Source organism: Cnephaeus nilssonii, assembly GCF_951640355.1.
Source record: "Cnephaeus nilssonii genome assembly, chromosome: 4".
NCBI classification, from domain to species: domain Eukaryota; kingdom Metazoa; phylum Chordata; class Mammalia; order Chiroptera; family Vespertilionidae; genus Cnephaeus; species Cnephaeus nilssonii.
The window spans coordinates 78,604,093-78,630,807 of NC_137075.1; the positions used below are offsets into that span (position 1 = coordinate 78,604,093).

At 37.5% G+C, this 26,715-nt stretch overlaps 1 protein-coding gene across 1 annotated transcript in view; it reads right to left on the reverse strand.

Annotated features, from left to right (window-relative positions):
- Positions 1-26,715, reverse strand: part of KCNH5 (potassium voltage-gated channel subfamily H member 5) — a gene marked incomplete at its 3' end in the record, with an annotated part of 258,189 nt that overhangs the window by 174,595 nt on the left and 56,879 nt on the right. Inside the window, exon 7 of the mRNA XM_079769588.1 lies at positions 16,187-16,613. Within this exon, the coding sequence (XP_079625714.1) occupies positions 16,187-16,613 (427 nt within the window). The remainder of the gene's footprint in view (positions 1-16,186; positions 16,614-26,715) is intronic.

The window sequence follows — 26,715 nt, forward strand, 5'->3', positions numbered from 1 at the left end:
AGCATTATTTTGCTCTTTAAACTATGTGTATGTATTACTTTGGTCTAAACATTACATTAAAAAAAAACAACAGGCAGATAACCTGGATTATCACACAGATTAAATTAAAAAGAAACCAGAAATTCAGAAAATATTTGGGATTTCCTTCCCTTCCTCTGTGGACCCTGGGTATCTTCCCATTTATCTCAGCTGTCTTCTCTAGTGTTGTCATATTAACCAAATCCCACTACAATCACCTTTTCTCCTCTGGAACTTTCTCTCTAAAGACTAAGTTAGCAGTTAAAGTCACATAGCTATAGTAAGGCTCTCATCAAGCAGCAGAAGCCACTGAAATGTCCCTTTGAGTACATGGACATTCTTGCTTCAAATGCATATTTCTCTAAAACACTCTTAAATGGTTTTATTTCTTTAGCAGATAACAAAAAAAAAGTATATTTCTATTTCTGATCTAAACTGAAACAGTCCTAACCTTATGTTGCCTCTAGAGAATAGAATATACAAACTTTCATCATCAAATTCTATGGTACAGACAGTTGTTTCCAAACTATTTAATTTCCCAGGGTTTTCCCTTCTATATATAGCCAATGAACAAAAAGAGATTGGGAGTTTAGCAAATTCATTCATTTAGGCCAGGACTCACTCGTGATTGAGAACGAGGAAAATATAAGCACACATGCTCACACGCCCACACACACACACTATTCCAGTCTCCATAAATCCTAGTTCTAATGGCCCCTCTGCTGTCTTCCCCTGAAACAGTGGCCGTCACTTTACTAGGTGAGTGTCCATATAGCTGAGAACAAAGAAAGGGTAGAGGGGGACAAAGTGGGAAAATGGGGGACATCTATAATACTTTGAACAATAAAAATAAAATTTTTTTTAAAAGTGAGAGGAGGGGGGAAAGAAAGCAACATAGCTTTAAGTTTCAAATTGGACTTTTTTTAAACGCATAGCCAAAACAATAATCTTCAAAGTATAGAGTGCCTTTTAAAGTGCCATGCCCTTGAGACAGCAAATGGCTTTTGTTGTTATTGTTGTGTTCATTGCGTTTTGTTTTACAGTTAAAAATTCAGCTCTTTTGCCAGAAAACCTAGCAGGTGGTAAAGGGGTGGCGGGTGGACAGAATCGAAGGAAATCTAAGGTGAAAAAAAGAAACCTGAAACAAGTTGATGGGAAATCTAAAAGCCACAGAGAAGTGTATCCTGCTTCCTAGACACAACTCTGGGACATGACAGGCACAGTGACCGTACAATCATAGGGCAGATGTAGCATCAAAGGACAGGTTGAAAGTTGCAAAAGAATAGAGGGGGAAGTCAAAAACTAAGTGAGCTCCATAGAGAAAAACGAAGCCAGCCACATATTTGTGTATCTAAGTTTCATTGTATATCTATGTAAAGCCACCACTAAAACACTTAGATCTGGAAAACTAGTGTGCTTTTGCTTTGCTCTGAATTTAGAAATTTTCAAATATGGAGTATCAAAATCAGTTCACTCATTCAAAAAGAATTTATGGAGCGAGCACCCACTATGCTCCTGTTACCCCAGGGATACAGAGTTGAACCAGACAGACAAGCTCCCTGCCTTCGTGGCTCCCATTTTAGTTGGAGAGACAAACAGTAAGTACATAAAGAAAAAATTAAAAGGTATAATTATAGACCATGATAAAGGGATAATGATATTTAGAGGACGGGGACTCGTGAAATAGACTGGGGAAGAAAGTTCTCGTGGCAGGAAAGCAGAGAAAAGGGGCATGAATTATCAATCCCTGGTCATTTTCCCACCACAGAGCTAAGAAGAAACAGCAGAGTCCTTGAAGAGTCTCCTCCCTTCTGGCAGCAGCACCATAGTGCCTTCCCACCCCTGCTTGCCAACAAGTACCTCATGCTCTGAACGTTTTCTCCATCCTCCTCTGAAATCTCAGCATCTCTTTTCTCTTCATTGTGACACTGAGCTAGTTTGAAACTCAGTCTGTGCTGGTATGCTGACAGGGGCTAGAGAATTACACATTTCAGAGACTCAAATGGCAGTTGCACAGGGGCCTCTGGGAGGGGAGAACACACACACAAGGCAGGGATCTTTGGGCCAAGTGGTTAGGGAGATATCTGGAAGTAGGCTGGCTCCCCGTAAGCCGCTCCTACAGAAAGACACTGCTCAAATAGAACCAGAGACATAGAAGCATCCAACAGACTGTCCAACCTAGGAGGGAAGACGGGGAGTGAGGGGGTAAGAGATCAACCAAAGGACTTGTATGCATGCATATGAGCCTAACCAATGGACACAGACAGTAGCGGGGTGAGGGCATGTCCTGGAGGGTGGGAGCAGACAGGGAGAGGTCAACAGGGGGAAAAGGAGACTCATGTAATACTTTTAACAATAAAGAATTTAAATTTATTTTAAAAAATATGTTTGCACAAAAACAACTGGGAACAAAATAAACTAACATGTTAACAGTTTAAAAAAAAAGAAAGAAAGACACTGCTCAGCCTCTCAGGAGGCTGACAATAATTTGTTCCCAATATCACAGTTATCAATATTCAAGAGACGGACAGAGTATAATGATCCTGCAAAGCTAGCAGAGAATAGCCAGAGCAGTGGGAGCGGTTCCAGGGAGAGATAAACATCAAAGTAGCTAAGAGAGATGGAACGTGTCTGTGAAATTTAGCAAGTGTACTTTGAGAGGTAGCATAGCAGAAGACGCTCACTTACAATAGTGGAGATGAGAAAGTAAACACACGTTTTAGGAAGCACTTGAAAGAGGAAGAACTGATAGATAGATAAATAGGTAAAAAGAGTGCAGAGCTGAGTGTTTTATTCATATATGTATTTTTTAATATTGAAGAGATATTAGCATGTTTATGAGCTGATAAGAAAGAACCAGTAGAGAGAGAAATGGACAATACAGAAGAGAGAAGGGCATATCTATGTCCTCCCCCTGGACCACTCCATAGAACTCTAGACTCAGATATGTTATCTGCCCACTTGACATGACAAATGGCCATCTCCAACTTATCACAAAATCCTGATCCTCATTTTCTCTTACTAATATACTCTCATATTTTGTTGGTCCTAACCATTTTTCCAGAATCTAACCAATTCTGACCACCACTGCCATTATCTCGCACCTTGACTATTAACCTGTCTGCCCTCTTCCATCCTTGACCAGTTACTGTCTCAATTCCACACAGCAGCCAGATTGATCCTTATAAAACATAAGGCAAAACATGCCACTCTTGGACCCAAAACCTTCCTAAGTCTTCCCAACTGACTTAAAATAAAAGCCACTACTTTGGCCCAGATGTTTGTGTGGTTTGGCTGTCAGCTTGCCCTCCCACCCCAGCCATCTTTTGTCAGAGGAAAGCCAGGAATGAAAGGAATGTGTGTCCACTACAGCTACCCTTTCTTTCTCAAAAAAATAAAAGGAAGGCCATCTGCTGAGATGAAGAAGGGTGGTCCTGGGTGTAGGAGAAGTGGGAAGGAAACATGTGAGAGTTAAATAAGAATAGCTGCGCAACAAATGTGAGAGGGAGAGGAGCTTAAAATAAGTGGCGAGTGATGAGACTGTGGACCATGCATCTTAGCGGCACCTGTTCACACGACTGTGTAATTTACTCCAGATATTGCTCTGTGATCTTGGAACAGTAGCAAAAGAGGCAGTATATCCAGATCTGGAATTTTGGGGCCATGGTTCAGCAAAAGGACAAGGGATGATGGAATCTAGAGTGTTAGAGTATGTATGGGGCCAGAACAAATTATGTTATTCTCTAGGTAGGCCTTCCTAAAGGCAAGGAGTTGGGGAATCACACCTACTATGGGGGTTCTTTGAGCCTTTTCTAAAGAATCTAACAGGCAAACTCATAAGTAGTGAGAAATTTTCCTAAAGTCCATGGCTTCCACCCCAAAGTCTCTTTAGAAGAGTCAACTTGTCTCCTTTGCCAAAGTCTAACAAGAGGCATGAGTGTAAGTGTCTTTCCCTTACCTTTATTTTAAATCCACAAGGCTCTGAAGTTAGATCTTCACAGATTAAGACTTTTGGGAGTTGTTAAACATAAATGAAATTTTAAAGAAGATAGCATCAAAAAGGTAGTTCCAGAGTTAGCTTCAGTGAGAATTTTTTTAAGCCTCCAGTATTTCCAAAGAATCAACTTGGATACAGTGCCATCCTATAGAAATCTCACACACACAGCCCAATGCCAGGACCATGTGGCCGGCACCTGAACTCCCAAGGAGACTTAAATCAGTCATCACAATTTATGTAAATATTATATAAGTAGAAAAGAAGCAATCACTTGGGAACTGGCTTAGAAATTACTCTTAAAAAATTCCACTCTTTGAGCATACCAAAGCAATTCTTAAATCTCTGCATAGAGGCCTTTGGGTATAACATTTATTTTAACATGTTCTAAATAATTCATCTATGGATTTGTTAGACTTTCAGCCAGTGAAAAAAAATTTTTAAGAATTTTATTTTAACCAAAATTAAAATCATATGTCAATTGATCCTCAATACCACATATGTAAGGATTCTGTAAGACCTCCCCCAATGTTTTTGTCTAGCAGAACACCACTTCACCTGCCAGGTAACAATAACCTATCCCAGGCAATATGCACATTCATAGGAATCAATACTAAATTTATTGGAAGCTCACCAAATAATTTTGTAGCAATCAGTAAGAAAATTCTCCTGAGTAAAATACTTGCTTTTAGAAAGTAAGATTTCAGCCCACCTGGCGTGGCTTAGTGGTTGAATGTGGACTTCTGAACCAGGAGGTCATGGTTCAACTCCCAGTCAGGGCCCATGCACAGGTTGCAGGCTCAGGCATGCAGGAGATAGCTAATCAATGAATCTTTCTCATCATTGATGTTTCTATTTCTCTCTCTCCCTCTCCATTCCTATCTGAAATCAATAAAACATATTTTATATAAATTCTTACCATTTGCAACAGCATGGATGGATCTGAACAGTATTATGCTAAGCGAAATAAGCCAGTTGGAAAAAGATAAATATCACATGATCTCACTCATTTGTGGAATATAATGAACAACAAACTGAGAAACAAAAGTAGAACCAGAGTCATAGAATCATCTAACAGACTGTCCAACCTATGAGGGGAGGTGGGGGGTGAGGTGGGTAAGAGATCAATCCAAGGACTCGTATGCATGCATATGAGCATAACCAATAAACAAAGTAGTGAGGTGAGGGCATGTGCTGGGGGTGGGGGTGGCCAGGGAGAGGTCAATGGGGGAAAAAGGAGACTTATGTAATACTTTAAACAATAAAGAATTAAATATATTTTTTAAAAAGAAAGTGAGATTTAATCTAATGTAAATATATTTTATTGAACTTGAAAGTTGATTCAGAATAAAAGCAAATTTGCAGTAAAAAAAAATACTGTATAAACAAAATCTACCTACACTAGATTAATGGTTACTGATAAAATGATTTTCCCTCACATAGAAAAAAAAGTTTTAGATTCCATAAAGACAAACCCCCTTCAACTATCCAATGAAACTACTCACTGAAGGTCACCAACGACCACCCAATGCCAGCCAGATCTCTCCTGACTCCTGTCCAATTGGTCTTGCTGTTCCCCCTTCCTTCTTGAAGTTCTCTCATCCGTTGTCAGCATGCTTTCTTTTTCCTCTCTGGGTTCTCTTCTTAACCTCTTTGTGTCTCTCCTTCCTCACGTGTCCACACTTGGCCAGCTTCATTCTGACTCTATCCTGCACTCCTTTGACATCCGTTACTTTCTCTACACTGTGACTCCTAAAGAGATCTCTCCATGGCTCACATCTCTGGAACCACAACCACACATGTAAATGCCAAACATATGGAGATCTCCAACCAAATGCGTGGACGGATCTGGACAGCATTATGCTAAGCGAAATAAGCCAGTCGGGAAAAGATAAATATCACATGATCTCACTCATTTGTGGAATATAATGAACAGGCCCTCACATTCATCATGTCCAAAAAAGAACTACCCTTCCCCCCCAAAAAAAATATCTGCTCCTTCTTTTCTATCTCAAAAAAAGAATTGTTATTCACTCAGCTGAATTAGCCAGAAATCTACAAGTCCTTTGAACTCTTCCTTCTACCATATCTAACACCTTCATCCATTCACCAATAACAAATGTAAAAATTATTTCAGGAACTTTCCATGCAATATCTGTTTGAGTATTCCAAATAATTCTGAAATGTAGGGATTATTATCTTCATTTTCTAGATGATGGTTTAGATAATAAATGTAAATTCTTAATAAGTATTGCAAAAAAAAATGAACCGAGGTTTGTCTGACTCTAAAATCCATTGTCCTTTCACAAACCATGTTGTCTATGCTGAATGGTGGGAAACTATGGCCAATCTGCCAAAACTAGCTGGCCCCTGTTTAAAGTTTTATTGAAACATACCATGCTCATTCATTTATGTCTATGGCTGCGTTAGCACAATCACAGCAGAGGTGAGTAGTTGTAAAGGAGACCTTAGGGCCCACAAAACCTAAGAGAGTTCATATCTGACCTTTAGGGAAAAAGAAAATATTGCCAATTCTAAAACTACACCTTTTTCCATATTCCTACCACTTTAGTTTATGTTTTCTTGGATTGCTGCCTTCTAACTGATTTAATGGCCCATAGCCTTTATCCCCTCCAATCCATCTTTTTCACTGTAGAATAAAATTCCTATTTATCTCATAACTTTTAGGATAAAAGACCAACTCTTTATCTAGCCATGAAGGCCTTTAACATCCTGCTTTCTTCCTTCCTCCCCATCCACCTCTACAATCCCCTCAAGCCAAAGTGAAATACACAGAGTCCCACAAAAAGGCCAAACCATTTCATTTTTATTCCTTTACATGTATCTCTTTACCTGGAAAGTACCTAAATTCTGCATCATTTACCTCTTTTGTTTGTAGTCTGAGCTTAAGTCACTTCGTCTTACAATCTTCCTATATTCCTCAGGTTGAGCTAGGTGAACTTCCACTCATTCATTTATTCATTCATTCATTCTATATATGTTTAAGGAACATAACTTATCAATTAGGCACAATGCTTTGTGCTAAATATACAATGAACAGGAGCCCGGCCAGTATAGTTCAGTGTTGAGCGTTGAGCCAGGAACCAAGAGGCCACCAGTTTGATTCTTGGTAGGGCACATGCCTGGGTTGCAGGCTCGATTCCTAGTGTGGGGTGTGCAGGAAGCAGCCAATCAATGATCCTTTCTCATCATAAATGTTTCTATCTCTCTCTCCCTCTCCCTTCCTCTCTGAAATCAATAAGAATATATTTAATAAAATAAAACTTAACCCCACATTAGGATAAAAAATCTATTTTGAAAAAATGGCAAACACCAGCCTTACAGTTTAGCCCCGCTTCTCTGTTCACCGTTCATAGTCTTAGCTCTTAGTTTACAGTGTAAAGAGAGATGGGATGGGGATGGAGAGAAGGGGAGGAAAAGAGATGATTCCGTGATTTCCTTGTCGGACACTCACCATGCCACTAACTTATTGAGGGCCAGGAATGATCTAGTTTGTTTTCCTAATACCAATACCTATCAGAACACTTGGGACAATGCTGAATGAATTAAATAGTTTTGAGTGATACAGAGACACAGGTAGTTCCAGAGACCAAGCAAAGCGGCCAGGCTAGTTAATAGGCCATGAGAAAATTTCTCGTTGTTTTTTTTTTTTTTTGGGGGGGGGGGACTCAACCTCAACAGAATCTGAGATGCCTTTGTAAAAAGTTGACCAGGAATAAAAAGAAACGAGTACAGACGAACATTCCTGAAAAAGATACAAGTACTGCTTTGAATAAGAAACAGGAGCTAAAATGCACATCACTTGGTCTAATTTTAACTATTGGACTATATACCTGAAACTACTAAACCGTGAAAAAGGTATATATAGCCCTGAACTTTGGGCTTCACAAAATGTTTTCCTCAGCTCCTAAAAAAACAAGGGGGAAAAAAGGGAAAATCTTTTTTTACAAGCAGGGGTAAAGTAGGCACAAAGAATTGACCCAGTTTCCAAAATAAACATTAAGTTTAAAGCACTCTCCATCTGGCTAAAACTAAAACCAGAAATGAAAATCAGCATGTTCACACTCCATTTCCTACCTACACCACAATAGCAAGGGTAAGGAAAAGTTAACATGTAACTTAATATTATATCTGAGTCACCTGAAGTCTCATATTAAAATCTGCAGAGGAATTGTTTTAGAATTGGAAAAGGGTAACAACTCACTTTTAAACCCACCTGGATATCCATCTGGGCCAAACAGCTTTCACACTCCCCACTGGCATGGTATACCCACTTCTCCCCAGTCCCATTTCTCTGCCCTGGAGGCAAATGCTTCCTAATTTCTATATGAAAAAACACTTATCTTTCCAAAACCGTATTTTTTCTCTATTATATCCCCTGACAGTCTCCCTTTTTAACTCTTGACTGAACATATTCTATACAAGACACCTTACTCTTCCTAAAACAAGGTATACAATCCACGTGAAAAGCCCTAAAACCTTTACATGACACATACTTCTTTTTTACAGTAACCTCATCTCCAACACCACCAGCCCAACTCTATGGACAGTGGCACAAGTTCACTAACAGAATCTTAGATATGTAGACTGTTAACACTGAAAGGGGCCTCAAAAGTCATTAATTTCAACTCCTATATTTCACAATTGAAAAAAATAAAAGCTAGAGAGATTCAAAGATTCTCCAAGGTCACACAGGCCTTTGTCCTCCACTTATTTCATACTAGTGGACCGGTGCATGAATTCGTGCACATTGAAAGGAAATTAATTAGAAGAAAGATTCATGCAGTAATTATGTTACTGCAAAAAAATTACATGTCAAAATAGTATATATAATATACCAGTAGTATTATAAAATTAAAATACCAAATATTTTAATATAGCTATTTGCCCTTTTTCTATAATAGAAGTGTCAGAGATGAAAGAAAATTAGTATATGAAAATAATATATAAATTGATTAATAAACAATAACAACATGATATAAAAACAACAAAGACATGATATAAAAACAACATTGGTAAAAACAATGATTGATAAATTGATTAATAAACAACAACAAAGACATGATTTAAAAACAACAAAAACATGATATAAAAACAACATTGATAAAAACAATGACTGATAAATTGATTAAACTTATTCTAATATCTCCCTGTACACCACATTAAGAGGAAAAACACTTTCAGAGTGCTCGACTAATTTCCCTTGTGATGAAGTAGTTACAACTTTAACTTTAACGTCACATGCTCTTCGAACTCGAGAGAAAGCAACATATAACTGACCATGTTTGAAAACGGGTTCAGGTAGGAATATTCCTACTCTTTCTAGAGTTTGTCCTTGTGATTTATTAATAGTCACCGCAAATGCTGGCATCACGGGAAACTGTCTTCGAATTAATTTAAATGGGAGGCCAGTGTCAGACGGGGACAAATCAATTCTTGGAATCAGAACAACCTCTCCTTCTGCAGATCCTGTTAATACTTCAGCTTCAATTATGTTAGGTCGCAATCTTTTGATAATAAATCTAGTACCATTACAAAGACCCCATTTACTATTAAGATTTTTCATTAGCATAATGATTCAATTTTAATTTATGACATGGCTTTGCCGAAGGAATAATACTATTAAGAAATTCTATGGGAAAATTTTCCTTTTCAGCATCAACCACTGAATCGATGGAATCATCACTCAAACAGGTGTGAAAATTTCCATCAAGTATATCCAAAATTTCTTCAATTTATGAATGTGCTCATTTTTAGGACAAAGAATCGCACGTTCAGATATATTTTTAATATTATCTATAGATATACTATTTCCAAAGGTAGCTTCAATAATAGATCTGTTACAAATCATTTCATGAGGGTCAGTAATATCCATTCCTAAATTAAAACTGCTATCAAGAGGTTTTGATCAATTGCCAGTGCATGTCATATGTACTGGCCGGTCGGTCACGTGCGACTGGCACCAGAGAAAGCTTTATATGTATCGCACATGTGCCAGTCAACATTTATTTTTAAATTGCCAGTGCACATCATATATACCAGCCAGTCAGTCGGTGGGATGGACATACGGTCAGTCACCTAGCCTTTTATATATAGAGATTCTCCCACTCTCTGGGTCTCACCAGCTTCTCTTTATTTCCTCTTCCTATGGAGAGGGGTAAGGGAAATGCCCATCATCTCAGCTTGGCTTACATCTGAATTCCACAGAGGATGCTAAATGAGCTCATCAACTGGAGAATATGATGCGTGGCATGAGTCTCCTCCGCATGATGCTGAGTGACCAGCGTGTAACTAAGTGCTCCCCAGCAGCACTTAACCACCTACATGGAAATTCAAATTTCCCTTCATACATATCCCACTGGCAGATGGCCCTGCTATACTTCTAAATGTACTAGACACAGAGCATCAAGTACCATGCTTCTGCATTATACACTGTACCAGTCCTTTACAGAAAGTTCTCACACTGCCTAAGCTATCATCAACTACATCCAATTTTAAAATTGCAGATTAGCAATATTATGACTGGGTGTCCTGCGTACCAATTTAACCTTGGCAATTTTCGTATTTATAGCTTCTGCTTTTGCTTCGTTTTACTTTTAAAGACTTAGTTTGAATGGCATCCTAGTAGCACAGGTTCTGATTATCAAGTACCATGTTAGTCAGGCTGTCTAAAGTTAACAAATGAAAGCGTAAACATGCTTTTAAGTAAAACACAGAGTGGGGCAGAAGTAGGTTTACAGTTGTGAATGCATGAAACAGAGTTTGTTCTTCTATTATTATTTCTTACTTATTGTAGTACTTTCCATACAAACAACGTGTAAACCTACTTTTCCCCCACCCTATAAATACCCAAAGTCTAACCTAGTCTTTTGAAATATGCTGTTTACATGTTTATTACTTTATGTAATAGTGTATAAAATAAAGCAAATAAATTATATATAGAAGGGGGAAACACATGTATATTTAGAGAGAGAAATTTACGGTTGAACACAAATTATTATGGCCAAAAGTTATTCATAACTTCTATTTTTATTTTATGTTTCTTTTTTATTAAACTGTAATAAAAGATGCAAAAATATAGTTTTTTTATAATGGTTGAATTAAACTAAAATACAATTATGTGATTATTTAGTTATGAAGAAGGAACTAAGTAAGCATTATTTTCTTGATAAATTTTTAGAAGTGGATTCATCAAATACATTAAGACAAAAGGATAATCATATCAAAAAGTTCCACACTCCCATTCCTTTCTTTCATAGACACTAAACACATCATCAGAACAGTAAGGTGCTTTCTGAACGGAAGTAAAATCAGCCAGTGTGCTAATCTTTAGAAAAAAAAAATTATTAGGGGCTCAATAATGAGATTATATAAATGAAATTGATTTAAAACATTTCAGAAAGGCATCATTAAGTATTTACTGAGCAAATTAGCAAAGAGATTACCCACATCTTGATCTAAAAAAAAAAATGCTATTTTCCACAAGTGCTTCAGAATAAACTGCAAAAATATCCTCTTTCAGAAAAGCCCTTTGGTAGTGAATTCCGTGACCATCAGCAGAGTAGTCAGGTTCATTCATGAACAGCAGATACAGAGCAATGGGGGAGGTGACTATCCAGGAATGGCAATCAGAGCCGTGCAGTACAGCCAAGGCACAGAACATGCTAAAACTGAAAAAAGATAAATTTGAGGTAGAAAATCCATGGTGGTAGACTATTTTGAGAAGATCCAAACAACCTTTCAGTTCTGGAATCTGAGCAGGAGGATTCTCCACCTTGGGCAAATGTAGGAACAAAGGATTTAGTCTAAAAAAGTCCTTGGTAGCAGGGAAGGGAAATATGCTGCGATCTTGCTGACACAGAAGGGATCAAAAGGAAACACCAGGAGCCCAGAATTGAAGGGAGGCCACGGTCATAAATTTTACTTGAAGATTTGTCAGAAAGGACCGAGGAACTGAAAGTGCTGCCGTTGAAATTTCTAAATATTGCTGGAAGGCACGAAACTTTCAGGTGACTTTCTTCAGAAAAAGAGGCTATCATTTATAAGTAGTGATTATTTTCCTCAACAGAATAAAAGTGATTTTTAGCTGCAACAATCTTCTGATAAAACATTTTTCTCAGTTATAAGGTTACAAGTAATGCTTCTCAAACAGCCAGCATGAATTGACTAGAATCCTAGCACAACCAAAAGCATCAGCCTTTCTGTTTTCTTTCTCCTTCTTCACTTTCCCTCCTTCCCAATCCCTCTCTCTCTCTCTCTCTCTCTCTCTCTCTCTCTCTCTCTCTCTCTCTCACACACACACACACACACACACACACACACGCACACGCACACTCACGCACACAACACACTACTACCATTAAATCCCTGGCTACGTCTATGGCTGATAACACATGCTGATTCTGGGTGGTTCTGGGAACACTGGTGGTTTGTTTTGTCTATTTTCCTTGGTGTTATTGTAGGGAAAAAATTAAACTAAGATTGCAAACAGCTACAACTGCCAATTTGGTTGATGTCTTGTGCATGTGTATCTAATAAATTTTGGAATTGTGGGAAGTTACTATAACACTTCATGGGTCTTGACAGTTTTCTATTATCTTCTTAGGTTGTTGCAAAGGAAACATGCCATAAAATTACTAACGACCCAGGTCAAAGAAGGAAATTAAAAGGCATCTCCTAGGAACACTCTGGCTATAGAGATGGAAATTTATTCAGAGACATAAAAAGAAAACCTAAATCAACAGGCAAAAGATGTCAGAAATTGGTTTCTAAACAGAAAACAACTCAGATGTTGAAAGGATATAGGGAAAACTCAGGAAAAGGCGCAACTTTAAGACCAGGTCTCCATCATAAAATCAAGATAGGAACTGAAGGAAAAGAGAGTAAGAAAATGTACATATAGCAATATAATTGGCCACACATGAAGTCGAGAAGGAATGGGACCAATTCTGAATCAAATGAAATTTTGAAAACTCGACTGAATCTATGTGAAAATTTCCAATGTAGGTAGATTCTGGAGGTAAATAGTAAAACGCGGTGAAGGAATTGTTGGTGCTTCTACCTAACAGCTCCTACTGACTAGGCCTACCGAGAGACTTAGGGTGGGGCAAAATCCATTTCATTCATTTATACAACAAATATAGATTGAGCATCATATTAAAAACTGTTTTTAAGTTGGGTATGAACAACTGCTCTCATGGAGCTTACATACTGATGGAAAAGAAAAACAGAGTCAATGCGGTTTCAGGACTTGGTCCATACAATGAAGAAGGAAAAGGTAAAAGGGCAGAGAACAAAGGTGGTTGGCATTGGGGTGGTTTTTCTAGTAGGGCAGCATTGGGAGGAATTTCTGAAGAGGAAATCTGAGTATAGATCTGCATGGATGCAGGACATAATACAGGGCAGGGGTGTTATAAGCAGTGGGGGAAAACAAATACAAAGACCCTGAGACAGGACTCAGCTTGCTGTGTAGAGACATCAAGATGGCTCGCATGGAGGGAGTGGAATAAATAAGGGCGGGAATGGGAGAAAGTGAAGTGGATGAGGCAGAGAAGGGGTCAGACCATTAAGGTTTTGATAGCAGGGATAGAAAATCGGAATTTTACTTTATGTGCATGCAAACACACAGGAGGGATTTGAGCAGAGGCATGGTGTGATCCCATTTACTTAAAGGGGCCACGGTGGGTAGAGATGTGGGACAACAGTAGAAACAGAAGGAACACACGAGATTACTGCAAACGTACAGGCCAGTGATGGTGGTGACTTGGTCTTGGGCGACAGGTTTGGAAATGGAAAGATTCAAATGTATTCTGAAGGTAAAGCCAGCAAAGCTTGTTATGATTAGATGAAACATATAATAAAAACAGATATCTAGGATAATTTCCAGGTTTGGGGCCTGAGAAACAAAATGATAATGGTGCCCTTCAACTCTCCATAGATTTTATTTTCCTACTATTCTTTTGTGAAAAATGTAACTATGCTAGTATATCCACTCTGCAAAATAGTTTGCCAATTTCTTAAAAGAAACACTAAATATACACTTCTCATATGTCCCAGCAATCACATTCCTGGGTATTTATCCCAGAGAACTGAGAACTTATGTCTAAACAGAAAGCTGTACATGAATGTTCATAGCAGCTTTATTTGTAATAGCCCCAAACTGGAAACAACCAAAATGCCCCTAAATAGATGAACAGTTAAACAGCACTATATCCAAACCATGAAATACTACTCAGAAATATCAAGGAACAAACTATTGATATACTCAACAACTTAGATGAATCTCCAGGAGATTATGCTAAGTGGGAAAAGCCAATTTCAAAAGGTCACATTTTGTATGATTCCATGTATATAACATTCCCAAAATTAAAAAAAAAAAGTATAGAGATAAAATACAGATCAATAGTTACCAAGTGTTAAGGATGCTCAGGGGAAGGGGTGGGTGTGACTATAGATCAGTTACATGAGGGATATATTTGTGGTGATGGAACTATTCTGTATCTTTATTTCCGTGGTAGTGACAGGAATTTACCCTGTGATAAATAGATCACCACAAAACTATACACACACGTTGCACCAATGTCAGTATGAGTCTTGTACTAGAGATTGATAAGGTGTAACTACTGGAGGAAACCTGGTGGAGAACACAAAAGCCCTCTCTGTACTGTCTTTGCAACTTCCAGTGAATATATAATTACTTGAAATAAATGTTTTAAAAATCAAATTATGCTCAATTGTAAGGCAAAATTAATTAAATATTAAAAGTAGTATAGCAATAAATTCTACATTTGACAAAATGTTGTCTTCTGAATTTATAAAGCACCTTTTTGCCAATACATCTTACCATTTTGGTATGTAGGCAACAATTTAATTAATCATCAGGATTTCTTTGTATGTAAGAACACTTTTTTTCTCCTAAAAGCCTCTGGAGCAAACAACACTTGGAATTCTCATTCTCCCTCTGTTACCTTTAACCAGCAAATAGAACCCATGAGTTCGTGTTTCTATACCTGTCAAAGGAGGTAGAGGGACAGAAACTAAACAACTACTAGCCTAGGTGCTCCAATAGCTCTCAGATGTTCGGAACTCTGAAAACTACTTTGCTTAAACCCAAGATATCGAGCCTTCACGGACCAGCTGACACTCCTGGATTCTAACATCTTTCCCATCAGAGTCAAAATATAAAACTCTGCAACGTGAAACCTTAAAAAGGGTGCCTTAGACCAAAAACCAATGACCAGGATCCAAAGGCTTAACTGCTGCTAATAACACTAATCAAAACTCCAGTACAATGATCTTAAGGATACTTTAGGAAATAGATTTGGACAAATCACCTAAGTCCATTTGAATAGTGGTGACTACTCCCTAAGATCTTCTTTTACAACAGCTTCTTGGGTATGTATTTCCTTAGTGATCTGGTCTTCTGTCATCATCTGGTCTCTCTGAGTGTAGAACACATGGTCTTTGGCTCCTTCAGAGAACATTCTACTCCCAAGAACACTCTCAATGCATTTAGTACTCATGTACACATGCTAAATCCTAGCTACTCTTGTCATTGCTGAATAGATTTATATTTACTAATCCTTACATTCTCTTAAATAGGCATATATCCAACTTAGAGTGTTTGTAATGGAAATTAGATTTATAAACCTTACTTACTAGTCTTAATTGTAAAACCTGCATAAAACTATATCCAGAAATCAACTTTAACTCAGTAATTCTATTACTAGATAAAATGTTTTCTAAACTATGTATCCCACAACAGCTCCTGTCTGCTTTTCTGGAATTTAATGCATTGCCAACAAAACCTGTGGGATGCGCCAGATGCTGCCTGTCTAGATGCTGGTGTCCCTTGGAATGAGCTCTGCTACTGTGAACAGAATTAAATCGCAGCGTTTCTATGTCAATGTTTGTATCACTCTATCCTTACTGTTTTAAATGTGTTAATATATTCTAAAAAGTAAGATATATTATTTTGCATTTTTTTATTTTCTAAAGATGAATAAAAAGTAAACCAATGCAAATAATATGGATTAAACATATTTCTGAAAACGAAGCAGTTTCATTTTAATCCTGACAGAACTTAGAGCCTGGAAAACTGCCAACAACAATAATTTGTAAAGAAAAATGTTTTAAAGAAAGCAAGATACTTACAGCCAACCATCATCATGGCCACCGAAAACATCTTCTCCACATCTGTGGTAGGAGCTATGTTTCCAAATCCTATGGTTGTAAGGCTTGTCATGGTAAAGTAGAGAGAGGACACGTACAGTGAATCCTTGCTGGGTCCTCCTTCCCATATCCCTGCGCTGCTATTGTATCGATATGGAGTCCCAATGCTCAAGGCCAGCTGGTAGAGCCAACTGTCTATTTGGATGGTGTTTGTGGCTTCATCGATGACCTCGTAGTCCCCAATGCTGTACCATATGCAGGCCAGCCAGTGGGCAACTAGTCCAAACACACATACCAGGAGCACGAGGACTGCTGCTCCGTACTCCAGGTAATGGTCCAATTTTCTAGCAACCCGGCCCAGTCGCAAGAGACGCACCACTTTTAAAGAACTGAAGAGACTGCTGATTCCCTGAAAAGAAATGACACACACTTTCAGAAAATAAAATAGTACAATGGCTCACCTTCATGAACTTGATCATCAATCACTTATATACTAAGAACATAATCATAATAGAGATCTGACTTTATTTATGTCCACAAAAAAAGCTGAAATTATAAAGAAAGTTTTCAAATGCTGATTTCTTCCTACTCAAAAATAGGTATTTATTTGTCAATTATTACACAAATCATTTCATTATCTAAGAAAAACCCAATTTATTTTCATAAGTGCAGTTTAAATAGCACAGAAAATAAACAAAGGAGAATAATGTTCAAATGCAATATACACAGAGTATAGAAATTGTGTGATGAGTTCAGACATTTTATTTCTCCTCTTATAAAACTTTTCCTCTAGAAGATTTCTTTTTATTTCTCACTTTATAATAGCTATGAACAGCAAAATGTCTGAAAAAAGAATCCTGATCTCACAGGCAAGCACAAGGGAAATACCTCTCTGCATATGGGGAGAACAGGCAAATGTCATTGTTGGTTCCACTACTTCCCACCACAGTCATAATAAGCACTAAATTTGTAGAGCTCTGAGAAAGTGAAGAGTTAACCTTGAATAGGTACATAACCTACCAAATCTTATCATCTTCTAGCAATAGTCATAGAAAAGATTATCAAAAGGGAACAGCAGCAAAATCATATTTTGTTGAGAAGCTTAAAATTCCAAATGTAACATTATTTAAATGGAAATATAGCATAGGCTTTCTTCATTCAATAGGTCCCATAGTTGGGGTTTTGGTGTGTTTTTATTTTTGTTTTTTGTTTTGTTTTGTTTTTTTGACGCATAAAATAAGCCACCTGGGAAGATAGGATAAATGCATTCCTGATAAGAGGATGGAAGATAGAGCAGTGATCCAGGAAGCCTCTCATCTGACCACCACCTCCAAGTCTCATGACATTATTAGTGCTAATTCTGTCTCCCAGAAGGGATGCAAGGAATCTGCCAAAACTTACTCTCAGCTTATTTCTGACCAACACAGAGGAATTGGTTAGGGTAGTGGAACAGATGTTACATTAATAAGACTCTAAGTTATGGCATCATAAAGTTCTTGACAGTTAAGGTTAAAAGGTTAAAAATGCATTTGGTTATACTATACTCTACATAATTGAAATTTTTCAAAATAAAGACTTGAAAGAAAGAGAAAGAAAATGAAGAGAAGCAGAAATAGAAGCTCTCATGGAAGTGAAAGAGCTGCAAAAGTATCCTGGCAGTATTTTGTTTCAATCCCAATGTCCTTAAGCCTGGCTCTATTTCAACTTCCACTCTCTGATGTTGTGGCATAAATAAAGCCTTAAGATAAGTTCTCATTTCACTTGAACACTTGGGGAGAGAAAAAAATATATTAAACTTTAGGCAGATCAAAAGAGTAGCATTAATAAAACTCAGAAGATGAATTGGCATAATTCAATGACATGAGATGTTGATAGGTAGAAGATTCAAAAGAATCTGGAAGCCCTAAAAATTGAAATTATGTAACCATAAACAAGAAAGACAAAAATAAGTATTTGTTGATACCTTGTATAAGCCAAGAGTCCAGGTTGGGCCCTGGGGACATTAAGATAAACATGCTTTGCTTCTGCTCTAATGAAACCATAGCCAAAATGCATGGAAAACTCAGGGTTAAACGGAAAAATAAAAACAGTGTCGCTGTTGTTCTCTAATTAACTAAAATTCTTAAAAGAAAACATAGTACCTCTGTTTAAATACTGCAAAGAAAAGTCATTTCTACCTAAGTTCTTTTCTCTAAAAAGAAAGAATTTTTATCCCTATTCAAACTAAAAAACAGTCACAACTCTCAACAGGAATGTGAAATATGAGGGCCTACTAGGACTAGGCCTCAAAGATCGAAGGAAACTCTCTCCTGTTCTCTGATGTAGGCAGCTTTTTTCAAAAGGAGGCAGTCTACCTAGAGGGGCACCTGCTCTGGACTCCACTTAACAGAAAAGCACATTTTCTATAGCCATGTCCAACACCACTTAGTATTACAAAATGTTTTGTAAACTCTCTGGCATAGTTCTTATGCCACCACTTTCTCCTGGGTCTTAATCAACTCCCCAATTGACATTTCTTTCAAAATCATTTTCTAGGGCTACCCTTCTCCATGCTACTATTATGTTAGGATCTCTTTATGATTTACCCTCAGCCCTTTCTTGGTTGATTTAATGCATATCAATGTTTCAACTGACTTCTACAGATGGAAGATTCAGAGGTTCACTTCTTAGCACAAAATTATCTAATGTGTTCCTGATACAGAATCCAATTGCCTACAGTTGCATTCCATTTATATGTCCCATAGATGCTCAAAGGTGATAGGTCCCAAAGGGAAACCTTCTCCTCTCCCAAATCAATTCTCCATTTCCTACTCTTCTTAATGACATCATTATCTACTCAGTCCCTCAGACCTGGGGCTGAGCCTCAGCTCCTCTGTTCCCTGCCACATACAGGTGATTATCAAGTCCAGAGGATCTTACCATCAAAATGCCCAAGTGCTCAATACATATCTTTTTTTAAAATGTTTTTATTTATTTTAGAGAGAGAGGGAGAGGGGTGGATAGATAAAAGAATCTCTGATAGAGACATCAATCAGCTGCTGCTGCATGCCCCCTACTGGGGATCGAGCCTGCAACTCTGGCATATGCCCTGATTAAGGACCTCTTGGTTCATGGGTCGATGCTCAATCACTGAGCCACACCAGCCAGGCCATATCTACCTTTTAAATCTCTCAAAAACTTCCTTTCTTTCCCATTTCTAAGGCCATGCCTTAGTCAGGACTTCATGTTTTCTCTTACTGTGTGACAAGGAATAGCCTCTCCATTGGTCATTGTACCTCTAGTCTCACTTCCTTTAATTCACAGATCACACTATACAGGTGAGCAGCCTGGTGTTCTTTAAAATCACATCAATCTAATCATGTCCTTCCCTAATCTAAAATCTTTAATGCTATAGGATTAAGGATACTCTTTCTACTATGACATGGAAAGCCATTCAGGACCTGGTACCTGTTTGCCTAATCAGCATCTCCCCCACCAGCTCCTCCGTGTGCTGTCTATGCTCTATCACCCTCAGCAACGTGTAGCTCCTAAAGTGTCCATTCTGGTTCATTTTACATTACAAGTCGTACCCTCTTCTGAAAAAGTTTGTCCCTCCCACACTCTTGGTGGCTAGAGTCTTATGTACAGCTTATGACAAACATTCTCTCCTCCATGTGCCTTACTCTGACTTCTTCCCAACCACCCTACCACCACCATATGCATCATCATACCCTCACCCTCTCTCTAACTATGAGAGTTAGGTGTCCTTCCTCTGTGTTACCATTCACCTTTGCATATCTTTATTATAACAATTGTCACAATAACAATTTATTACAAGTCTCTGTTTGTATGCCTGGCATCCCAGGAAATTCTAAACCCTTTGAAGAAGGTATCTAGTGTCCATTACAAATCATAGCGTATGACAATATGTTAAGCCATATGTTATACATGAAGGGGAAAAAATGCAACACAAGTAAATGCAGATGAGGTGAATTTGGGGATTTTAGTCGGTAATAAACTAAATGTAATTTAACAATAAAATATGGACAATAAAGCAGACAATGTAGCTTTGACATATATAAAGGTATGGCATCAAGTATGAAAGAGAAATTCTCTTTAATTTCTCTACTGAGCAGACCACAGCTATAGGAGATACATAAAACATAGTTAGAAAAGGACTGCCAGAAAAAGCAAACTAAAAAGTATACACTATTAGGCAATGTGGAAGAAAATGGGGGTGGGGAGGAAGGAGAATGGGGTAGAATTACAGTTGGACCTACAGGGATAGAAGGATGCAATAAAGATTGCAACAATCCTGTACCATATACTCCCTTCCACACAGTAAACCAATCAGAAAACAAGATCATTCATAGCTACTTGGAAGACAGACATGGTGATAATAAAACTGAATGCTTACTACATGCCAGGTACTGTTCTAAGAGCTTTATGTGTATTTTAAAAATGTAATCTTCAAAACAACCCTACATGAAAGGTATCATTAAAACATAGCCCAGATAGGGTAAGTAATTTGACTAAGTTCATGCAGCTAGTAAAAGGAGGAGCCAAGATTCAACTACAGACAGTCTTGCTTCAGACCCCTTGCTCCTCACCACGTCACTGTCTGACCACACTCTGGAACTCACTCTAACTAGAGCATAATGTATAATTTAACAAAGCACATTAGTACCTGCACTAGGACTAATCATTTCTACTCTTCATGTAGTCTAAACATACATTAAAACTTTATAACATATATACATAATTTCAGATAGTAATATGCTCTACAAATAAAAATAATACAAGGCAATAGGGAATAATGACTGGGATGATCAGGATTGAGCGATGTAGGAAAGCATGTACTGAGCTAAATGCAGCTGTTAGGATTTTTTTTAATTGCAAAGAAAAAATATTCAAGTGACCTCAAGTGATGAGAGATTTAATATAAGGATGGATGTTTAATATAAGGATGGACAATAAGCTGCATACTTAGGTGGACTTTTGAAATGTGATGGTACATTCAGAAATATAAAAGAATGGCCCAAGAAGGACTTATTTATTTTTCTCTAACTCATTCTTTAAATGCAAACAAAAAAGTTGCCATACATGATTTCATTCATCCGCTCACCAAATGTCTACTGAGTTTATTCTAAATATTGGGGATCTAGCATTGTGAACAAAAAAACACACAAATTATCCTCTATCTTTCCTTTGTTTAGAATCTGTTTTGGTTTACATGGACTTGTATGGTCTGGCCCCTGCTCACCACTCTAACCTCATCTTTCAACACTCTTAAGCTCCTCTCCATTCAACTTTCAGTTCTTCAAATATGCTATGCCCCTCAAACATGAAGTCCATGCACTTGCTATTATTTCTCAGTGGAGTGTTTTACAACTGTCTTATACCTCTGTCCTTAGCCTAGTTTGCTCTATTCATATGTCAGATCTCAGCTCGGTCACTGCTTTCTCAGAGAAACTTTCCTCTCCAGTCTAGGTCAGGTCATTTCATTATATAATCTCAAAGGACCACATACATTCCCTTCTTGACATTTGTCTGTTTGTGATTGTGTGCTCATATCATGCTCATTCCTTTGAACATTCTTTTGAACGCTCTCTAGCACTCTTTGGCATGTAGTAGGCACCAAATATTTACTGAAAAAATGAATACATTAATCTCCCATAGTAACTTCTTACTCCTCTGGCACTAATGTTATAATTAACAATTAATAGTTACTTCATCTTCACAGGTAGTACCATATCAGGCAACTAGATGAAAACTACCAAACAATAATAAACTCCATTTCATACCCATTGGGTTCTTATTCTAAGTATGTTTTATACATGGATGACTACATAGTCCATTTCTATTTCCTTTTATACAGCACAATTTAAAGACTAAAAGAAAATTACAAACTACATTTGTTACCTGAACTTCTAACCCAGATAACAAATTCTATTGCCTTCTTCCTATTCAGAATTCACTTCTCCAACTCATGCTACCAAAAGATCCATGAGGAAATAAATAATCCTCCTTATTCCATGCATTAGTTAACATGCTTCAGTAGAGGACTTCAATTTAAATAATTTATGTTAGCCGAAACCAGTTTGGCTCAGTGGATAGAGTGTCGGCCTGCGGACTCAAGGGTCCCAGGTTCGATTCCGGTCAAGGGCATGTACCTTGATTGCGGGCACATCCCCAGTGGGGGGTGTGCAAGAGGCAGCTGATGGATGTTTCTAACTCTCTATCCCTCTCTCTTCCTCTCTGTAGAAAATCAATAAAATATATTTTTAAAAAATAATAATAATAAATAAATAAATAATTTATGTTAGCCAGTCTATATTCTTATCAAAACATGGTGGCATCCATAGATGATAGATAGATAGATAGATAGATAGATAGATAGATAGATAGATAGATAGTTGAAGAACAGACACTGATGTTCAACCATATCCATAGTGCATTCTTCTTGTGGAAAAGACTTTCTCTTTAATATCCATTGGGGCTACAGCAAATATAAAGCATGATCAAAACTTGCACCCTAAAAAGAAGTATATCCTAAACATTATGATAAAGTACAAGCAAACTATGTTGATGGATGCTCTAAATCCTTCAATAACTTGTTGCTGCTTTTACAATAATCCAAACTCCTTACCACAACCTGCCTGCCTCTACAGTGTCATCTTCTCTGTACTCCAGTCAAAGAAATCTTCTTTCCTTTCTTCAAAAGTTTCATATTCTCTCACCTGGGGGTCTCCAAACATAATGTTTAAAACACTCTCCCTAATCTACCAACCACTCCTTTTTTGTGTATGCATCTAATTCCTATTGATCTTGCAGGTCTGGGCTTAAATGTCACCTCCTCAGACACTTCCCCTAACTATCTCCATCCTTGAAGAGGTTAAGACCCTTGTTTTATAGTATGAATAACTGGTCCAAGAAATGCTAAGGAAATTAAGCAGAAGGCAATAAGGGTTAAGTTAGAGAAAGGCTGATGTGGCCATGATGTAGTGAAAGTTACAAAGATTCAGGAATGGAAGCCACGAGATTAAAAAAGAGAGAGAGAGAAGGTAAGAATGCAGGTAAAGAGAAAATAGATAAGTATATTGACAGGACTAAGTGAATCACATTAATAGGGGGACACTCAAGTGAACACCTACAAACTCTGCAAAAATACAGGACGTCCATAAAAATATATATATACACACTTTCACAGCTGATAACTCAATTTTGAAAATGAAATATATTTTAATGAACACTGCCTTTGTAATTATTCAAAGTGTGTGTATACATTTTTGGGACATCTTACAGAACAGAGTAAATGGTCATGTCTTCCAAAATTATTTTCTAAAAGTGGCTCTTTTCCAACCATTTTTATGATAATACGTGACAATGAGATTGTTAAGGATATAATTTTTAAAACTGGCAAAGCATATGTGTGAGACATGTGAAGAAAGTGGTCAAAGAGCAGCTTTATTTTTGTAGGTATTTGTCCCTCTTTTCCCAGCCCTTCGGCCTAGTACCCACTTCCGGGCTCCCTTCCCTAATATGACAACTTAGCTGTGCCGAGGTTCCCAGAGCTGCCATGGTCCAGGACCATATACTGGTTCCCAAGGTCCCATTGTTTCTTTCCCAGTGTTCCAAAAAATCCATCCTTATATTAAATCTCCCACCATTTGAGGTCACTTGAGTCTCTTTTCTTTGCAACTAAAATAAATTCCTAACCTAACAGCTGCAGTTAGCCCTCACTACAAAGCTTTCCTACATCGCTCAATGCTGATCACCAGAGTCATTATCTATTCTCTAAAGCCTTGTATTATTATTTGTTAAGCATATTACTATCTGAAATTATGTATATATGTTTTAAAGTTTTAATGTATGTTTAACATACACAAAGAGCAGAAATGAACCGTCCTAGTGATATAACTTTATCTTATTCACTGACAGACTTCAGTACGTGGAAATTGTATTTCCTAGTTATGATTACTTTCTTTACCAATATCGGTGACACTGTCTTTAAATAGATATGCTATTATCAAATGTAATTGGTAGATGTCAATATTGAACACAAGAAATACAACTGGTTTTAAAATTCCAGCAGGATTCTATTTGGGTAAAAATTTCTGCTAGTTTATATGTAATTATGATAACATTATTGTCGCACAAGCTCCTGTCATCTAGGCCTCTTCATTCACTGTGGCCAAAGCAACTGCAATATCTGCAAAAGCTCAGACAACAACTTTTGAGTATGGCCACTTATACCTCATCCTATGGGGATGTAACTGAAAATGCTGATTTTTACTGACACAATGACCTAAACACAAACAAATCACCGTGAAAACTAACATCTTCTTGAAAAATGCACACCAGGCACTTAATTATAGAGCCCATATTTGTGTCTGCAATGCTGACCAAGTGAACATTCAGACTCACAGTCTGTTATAGACCATACTTGTTCTCAGTAGACTCTTAGGGTATAGGGCAGAAATCACTGTTTATCAGAGGGGCTGCATCAGGCATCTTCTTCCACAGGCTTTGACCTCGTAACTGTCTGTGCAGAAGTCCACAGAGCTGTGCTGCTTGTGCTCTTTCCTCCAGGGGACAACTCAGAAGTGTAAAAATGAGACTCAATTGGAAGATACTGAAACCATCTAGACTTAAAGGCCTTAAAACTAAAACTGTCTAACTTCACACTCAGCTTGTACACTCAGACCTGAAATCATAACTTACTGTTAAATTAACATGGCTTTGTGTTAGGCCTCTGTTGTCCTTAGCGTGGCTTTGCTTTTCCAGGACTCCATGACCATGCCCAGAAAATGGTTTCATTTCTCATTATAGGAGCTTCCCAATTACCGATTAACTCTTTTTTTAATGTCTTTATTGATTAAGGTATTACATATGTGTCCTTATCCCCCCCATAACTCTTAAGTAGAAAGTATCAACAGGCAGTTTACACCTAAAGACTCTTTGAATCCGATGCCTCCAAATCTTTGCCTTGCTGTTTTCACCAATCCTGGACTATTATTTCATGAGTCTTAATCCTTACCCAATCCTAATAAAACCCATTCCCCAGCCCTTCCCTTTAAAAGACCCATCATAGATCAAACTTCCAGTTCCCAATAAAGTCTCTCTTTTTCTACTCTGAGAAACTGCCATATATTTGCAAGATAGTGTTCTCCCTTGTAATGGCCAACAATAACCTTGGCTCAGCTCTGTCTTATCAACAGGTTATTTTGGTAATGTTTGGGGATCTAGGTTTTGATGCCTTATGCCCCACCTAATCCAATACCTGTAATAATAACACAGGCAGAGCTTTCAGAGTCCACAGGGGTATGTTCAGACTTGAATTATTTAGGAATTCTTACACTATGATGTCTTCATCAGGTTATTTATAGTTCATTAAAAGTTCTTCCCAGCCCATATGCAATTTACTGATCAGGGGTATTTTTAAAGTCTGTCTAATATTGCCTAGAAGCATAGATAACATATTTCCTTCATCAGTTACCTGGGGAAAAAAGAAGACAGCTGACCAAAGGTAAAATTCTCATGCAGACAGAGAAATTGTTTTGTTAACCCTTTATGCACAATGCCTAAAAAACAGATTTCTTCAAGATGAAGAATTCCAATATAAAGATAATCATGTTTCTTGTCAGTTAGTATTTGTTATGTGAAAGCATAAATGAAATCATGGAATAAAATAAAGTCATAAAAACACCACATGGAGTAGGAATGGAAGTTTAGAAATTCCTTCAAAGAGTGAGGAAATGATATATTCTCAAGCATAGGAATGATGACTATGTACAAAACAATAAAGAGCAATTGCTATGCGAGTACCCATAGTTAGTTAAGGGAAAAACAAATAAATAATATTTAGACAGATTGTAATATATTTCTACCTCCTTTGCCTCTACATCAAAATCATTACCTAATGCTTAACAATAGGAAGCATTCATCATGCATGAAGGTCAGTACAGATAAAAATCTCTATTCATATATAGAAAAAAATCAAATAAAGGAATCTCATTGCTGTATTCATTGCTTGTTACTACCGACCCTCCCAGAGCTAATTCCCTCAGTTAGACAGACTGCTTTGTCTCTATAGAAAATTTATGCAAAAGAATATATTCCTAAAATGTAATCAAATTTTTCAAATATAAGTAAGATGTCTATTTATTACCCATCCTTGATAACATTCTATACCATCCATCCCCACCTGGAATAGAACTTAACAGCTCAGACCATTGCCACCGTGTTCCAATTTGAAACCTGTGGCTGACTCTTACCCATTCTCCAATCCTTTCCCCATCTCCTCCCTCATACTGACTCCTCTTTTACTTACAATCTCTTTTATTCACAACCTTGAATAGTTTGTGAGCAAATTTTTCTCTCAAACTAGAAGGTAAGTACATTTGAGTTTAGTGATTGTGCCTTTTTTTATCTTTGTATTCATTTGTCCACAATGTTTTTTCACTTCCAATGGGAGATCCCAGCATGGGGACCTAAATAAACCCTGAGGCAAACCCTAAACACACAGAAAG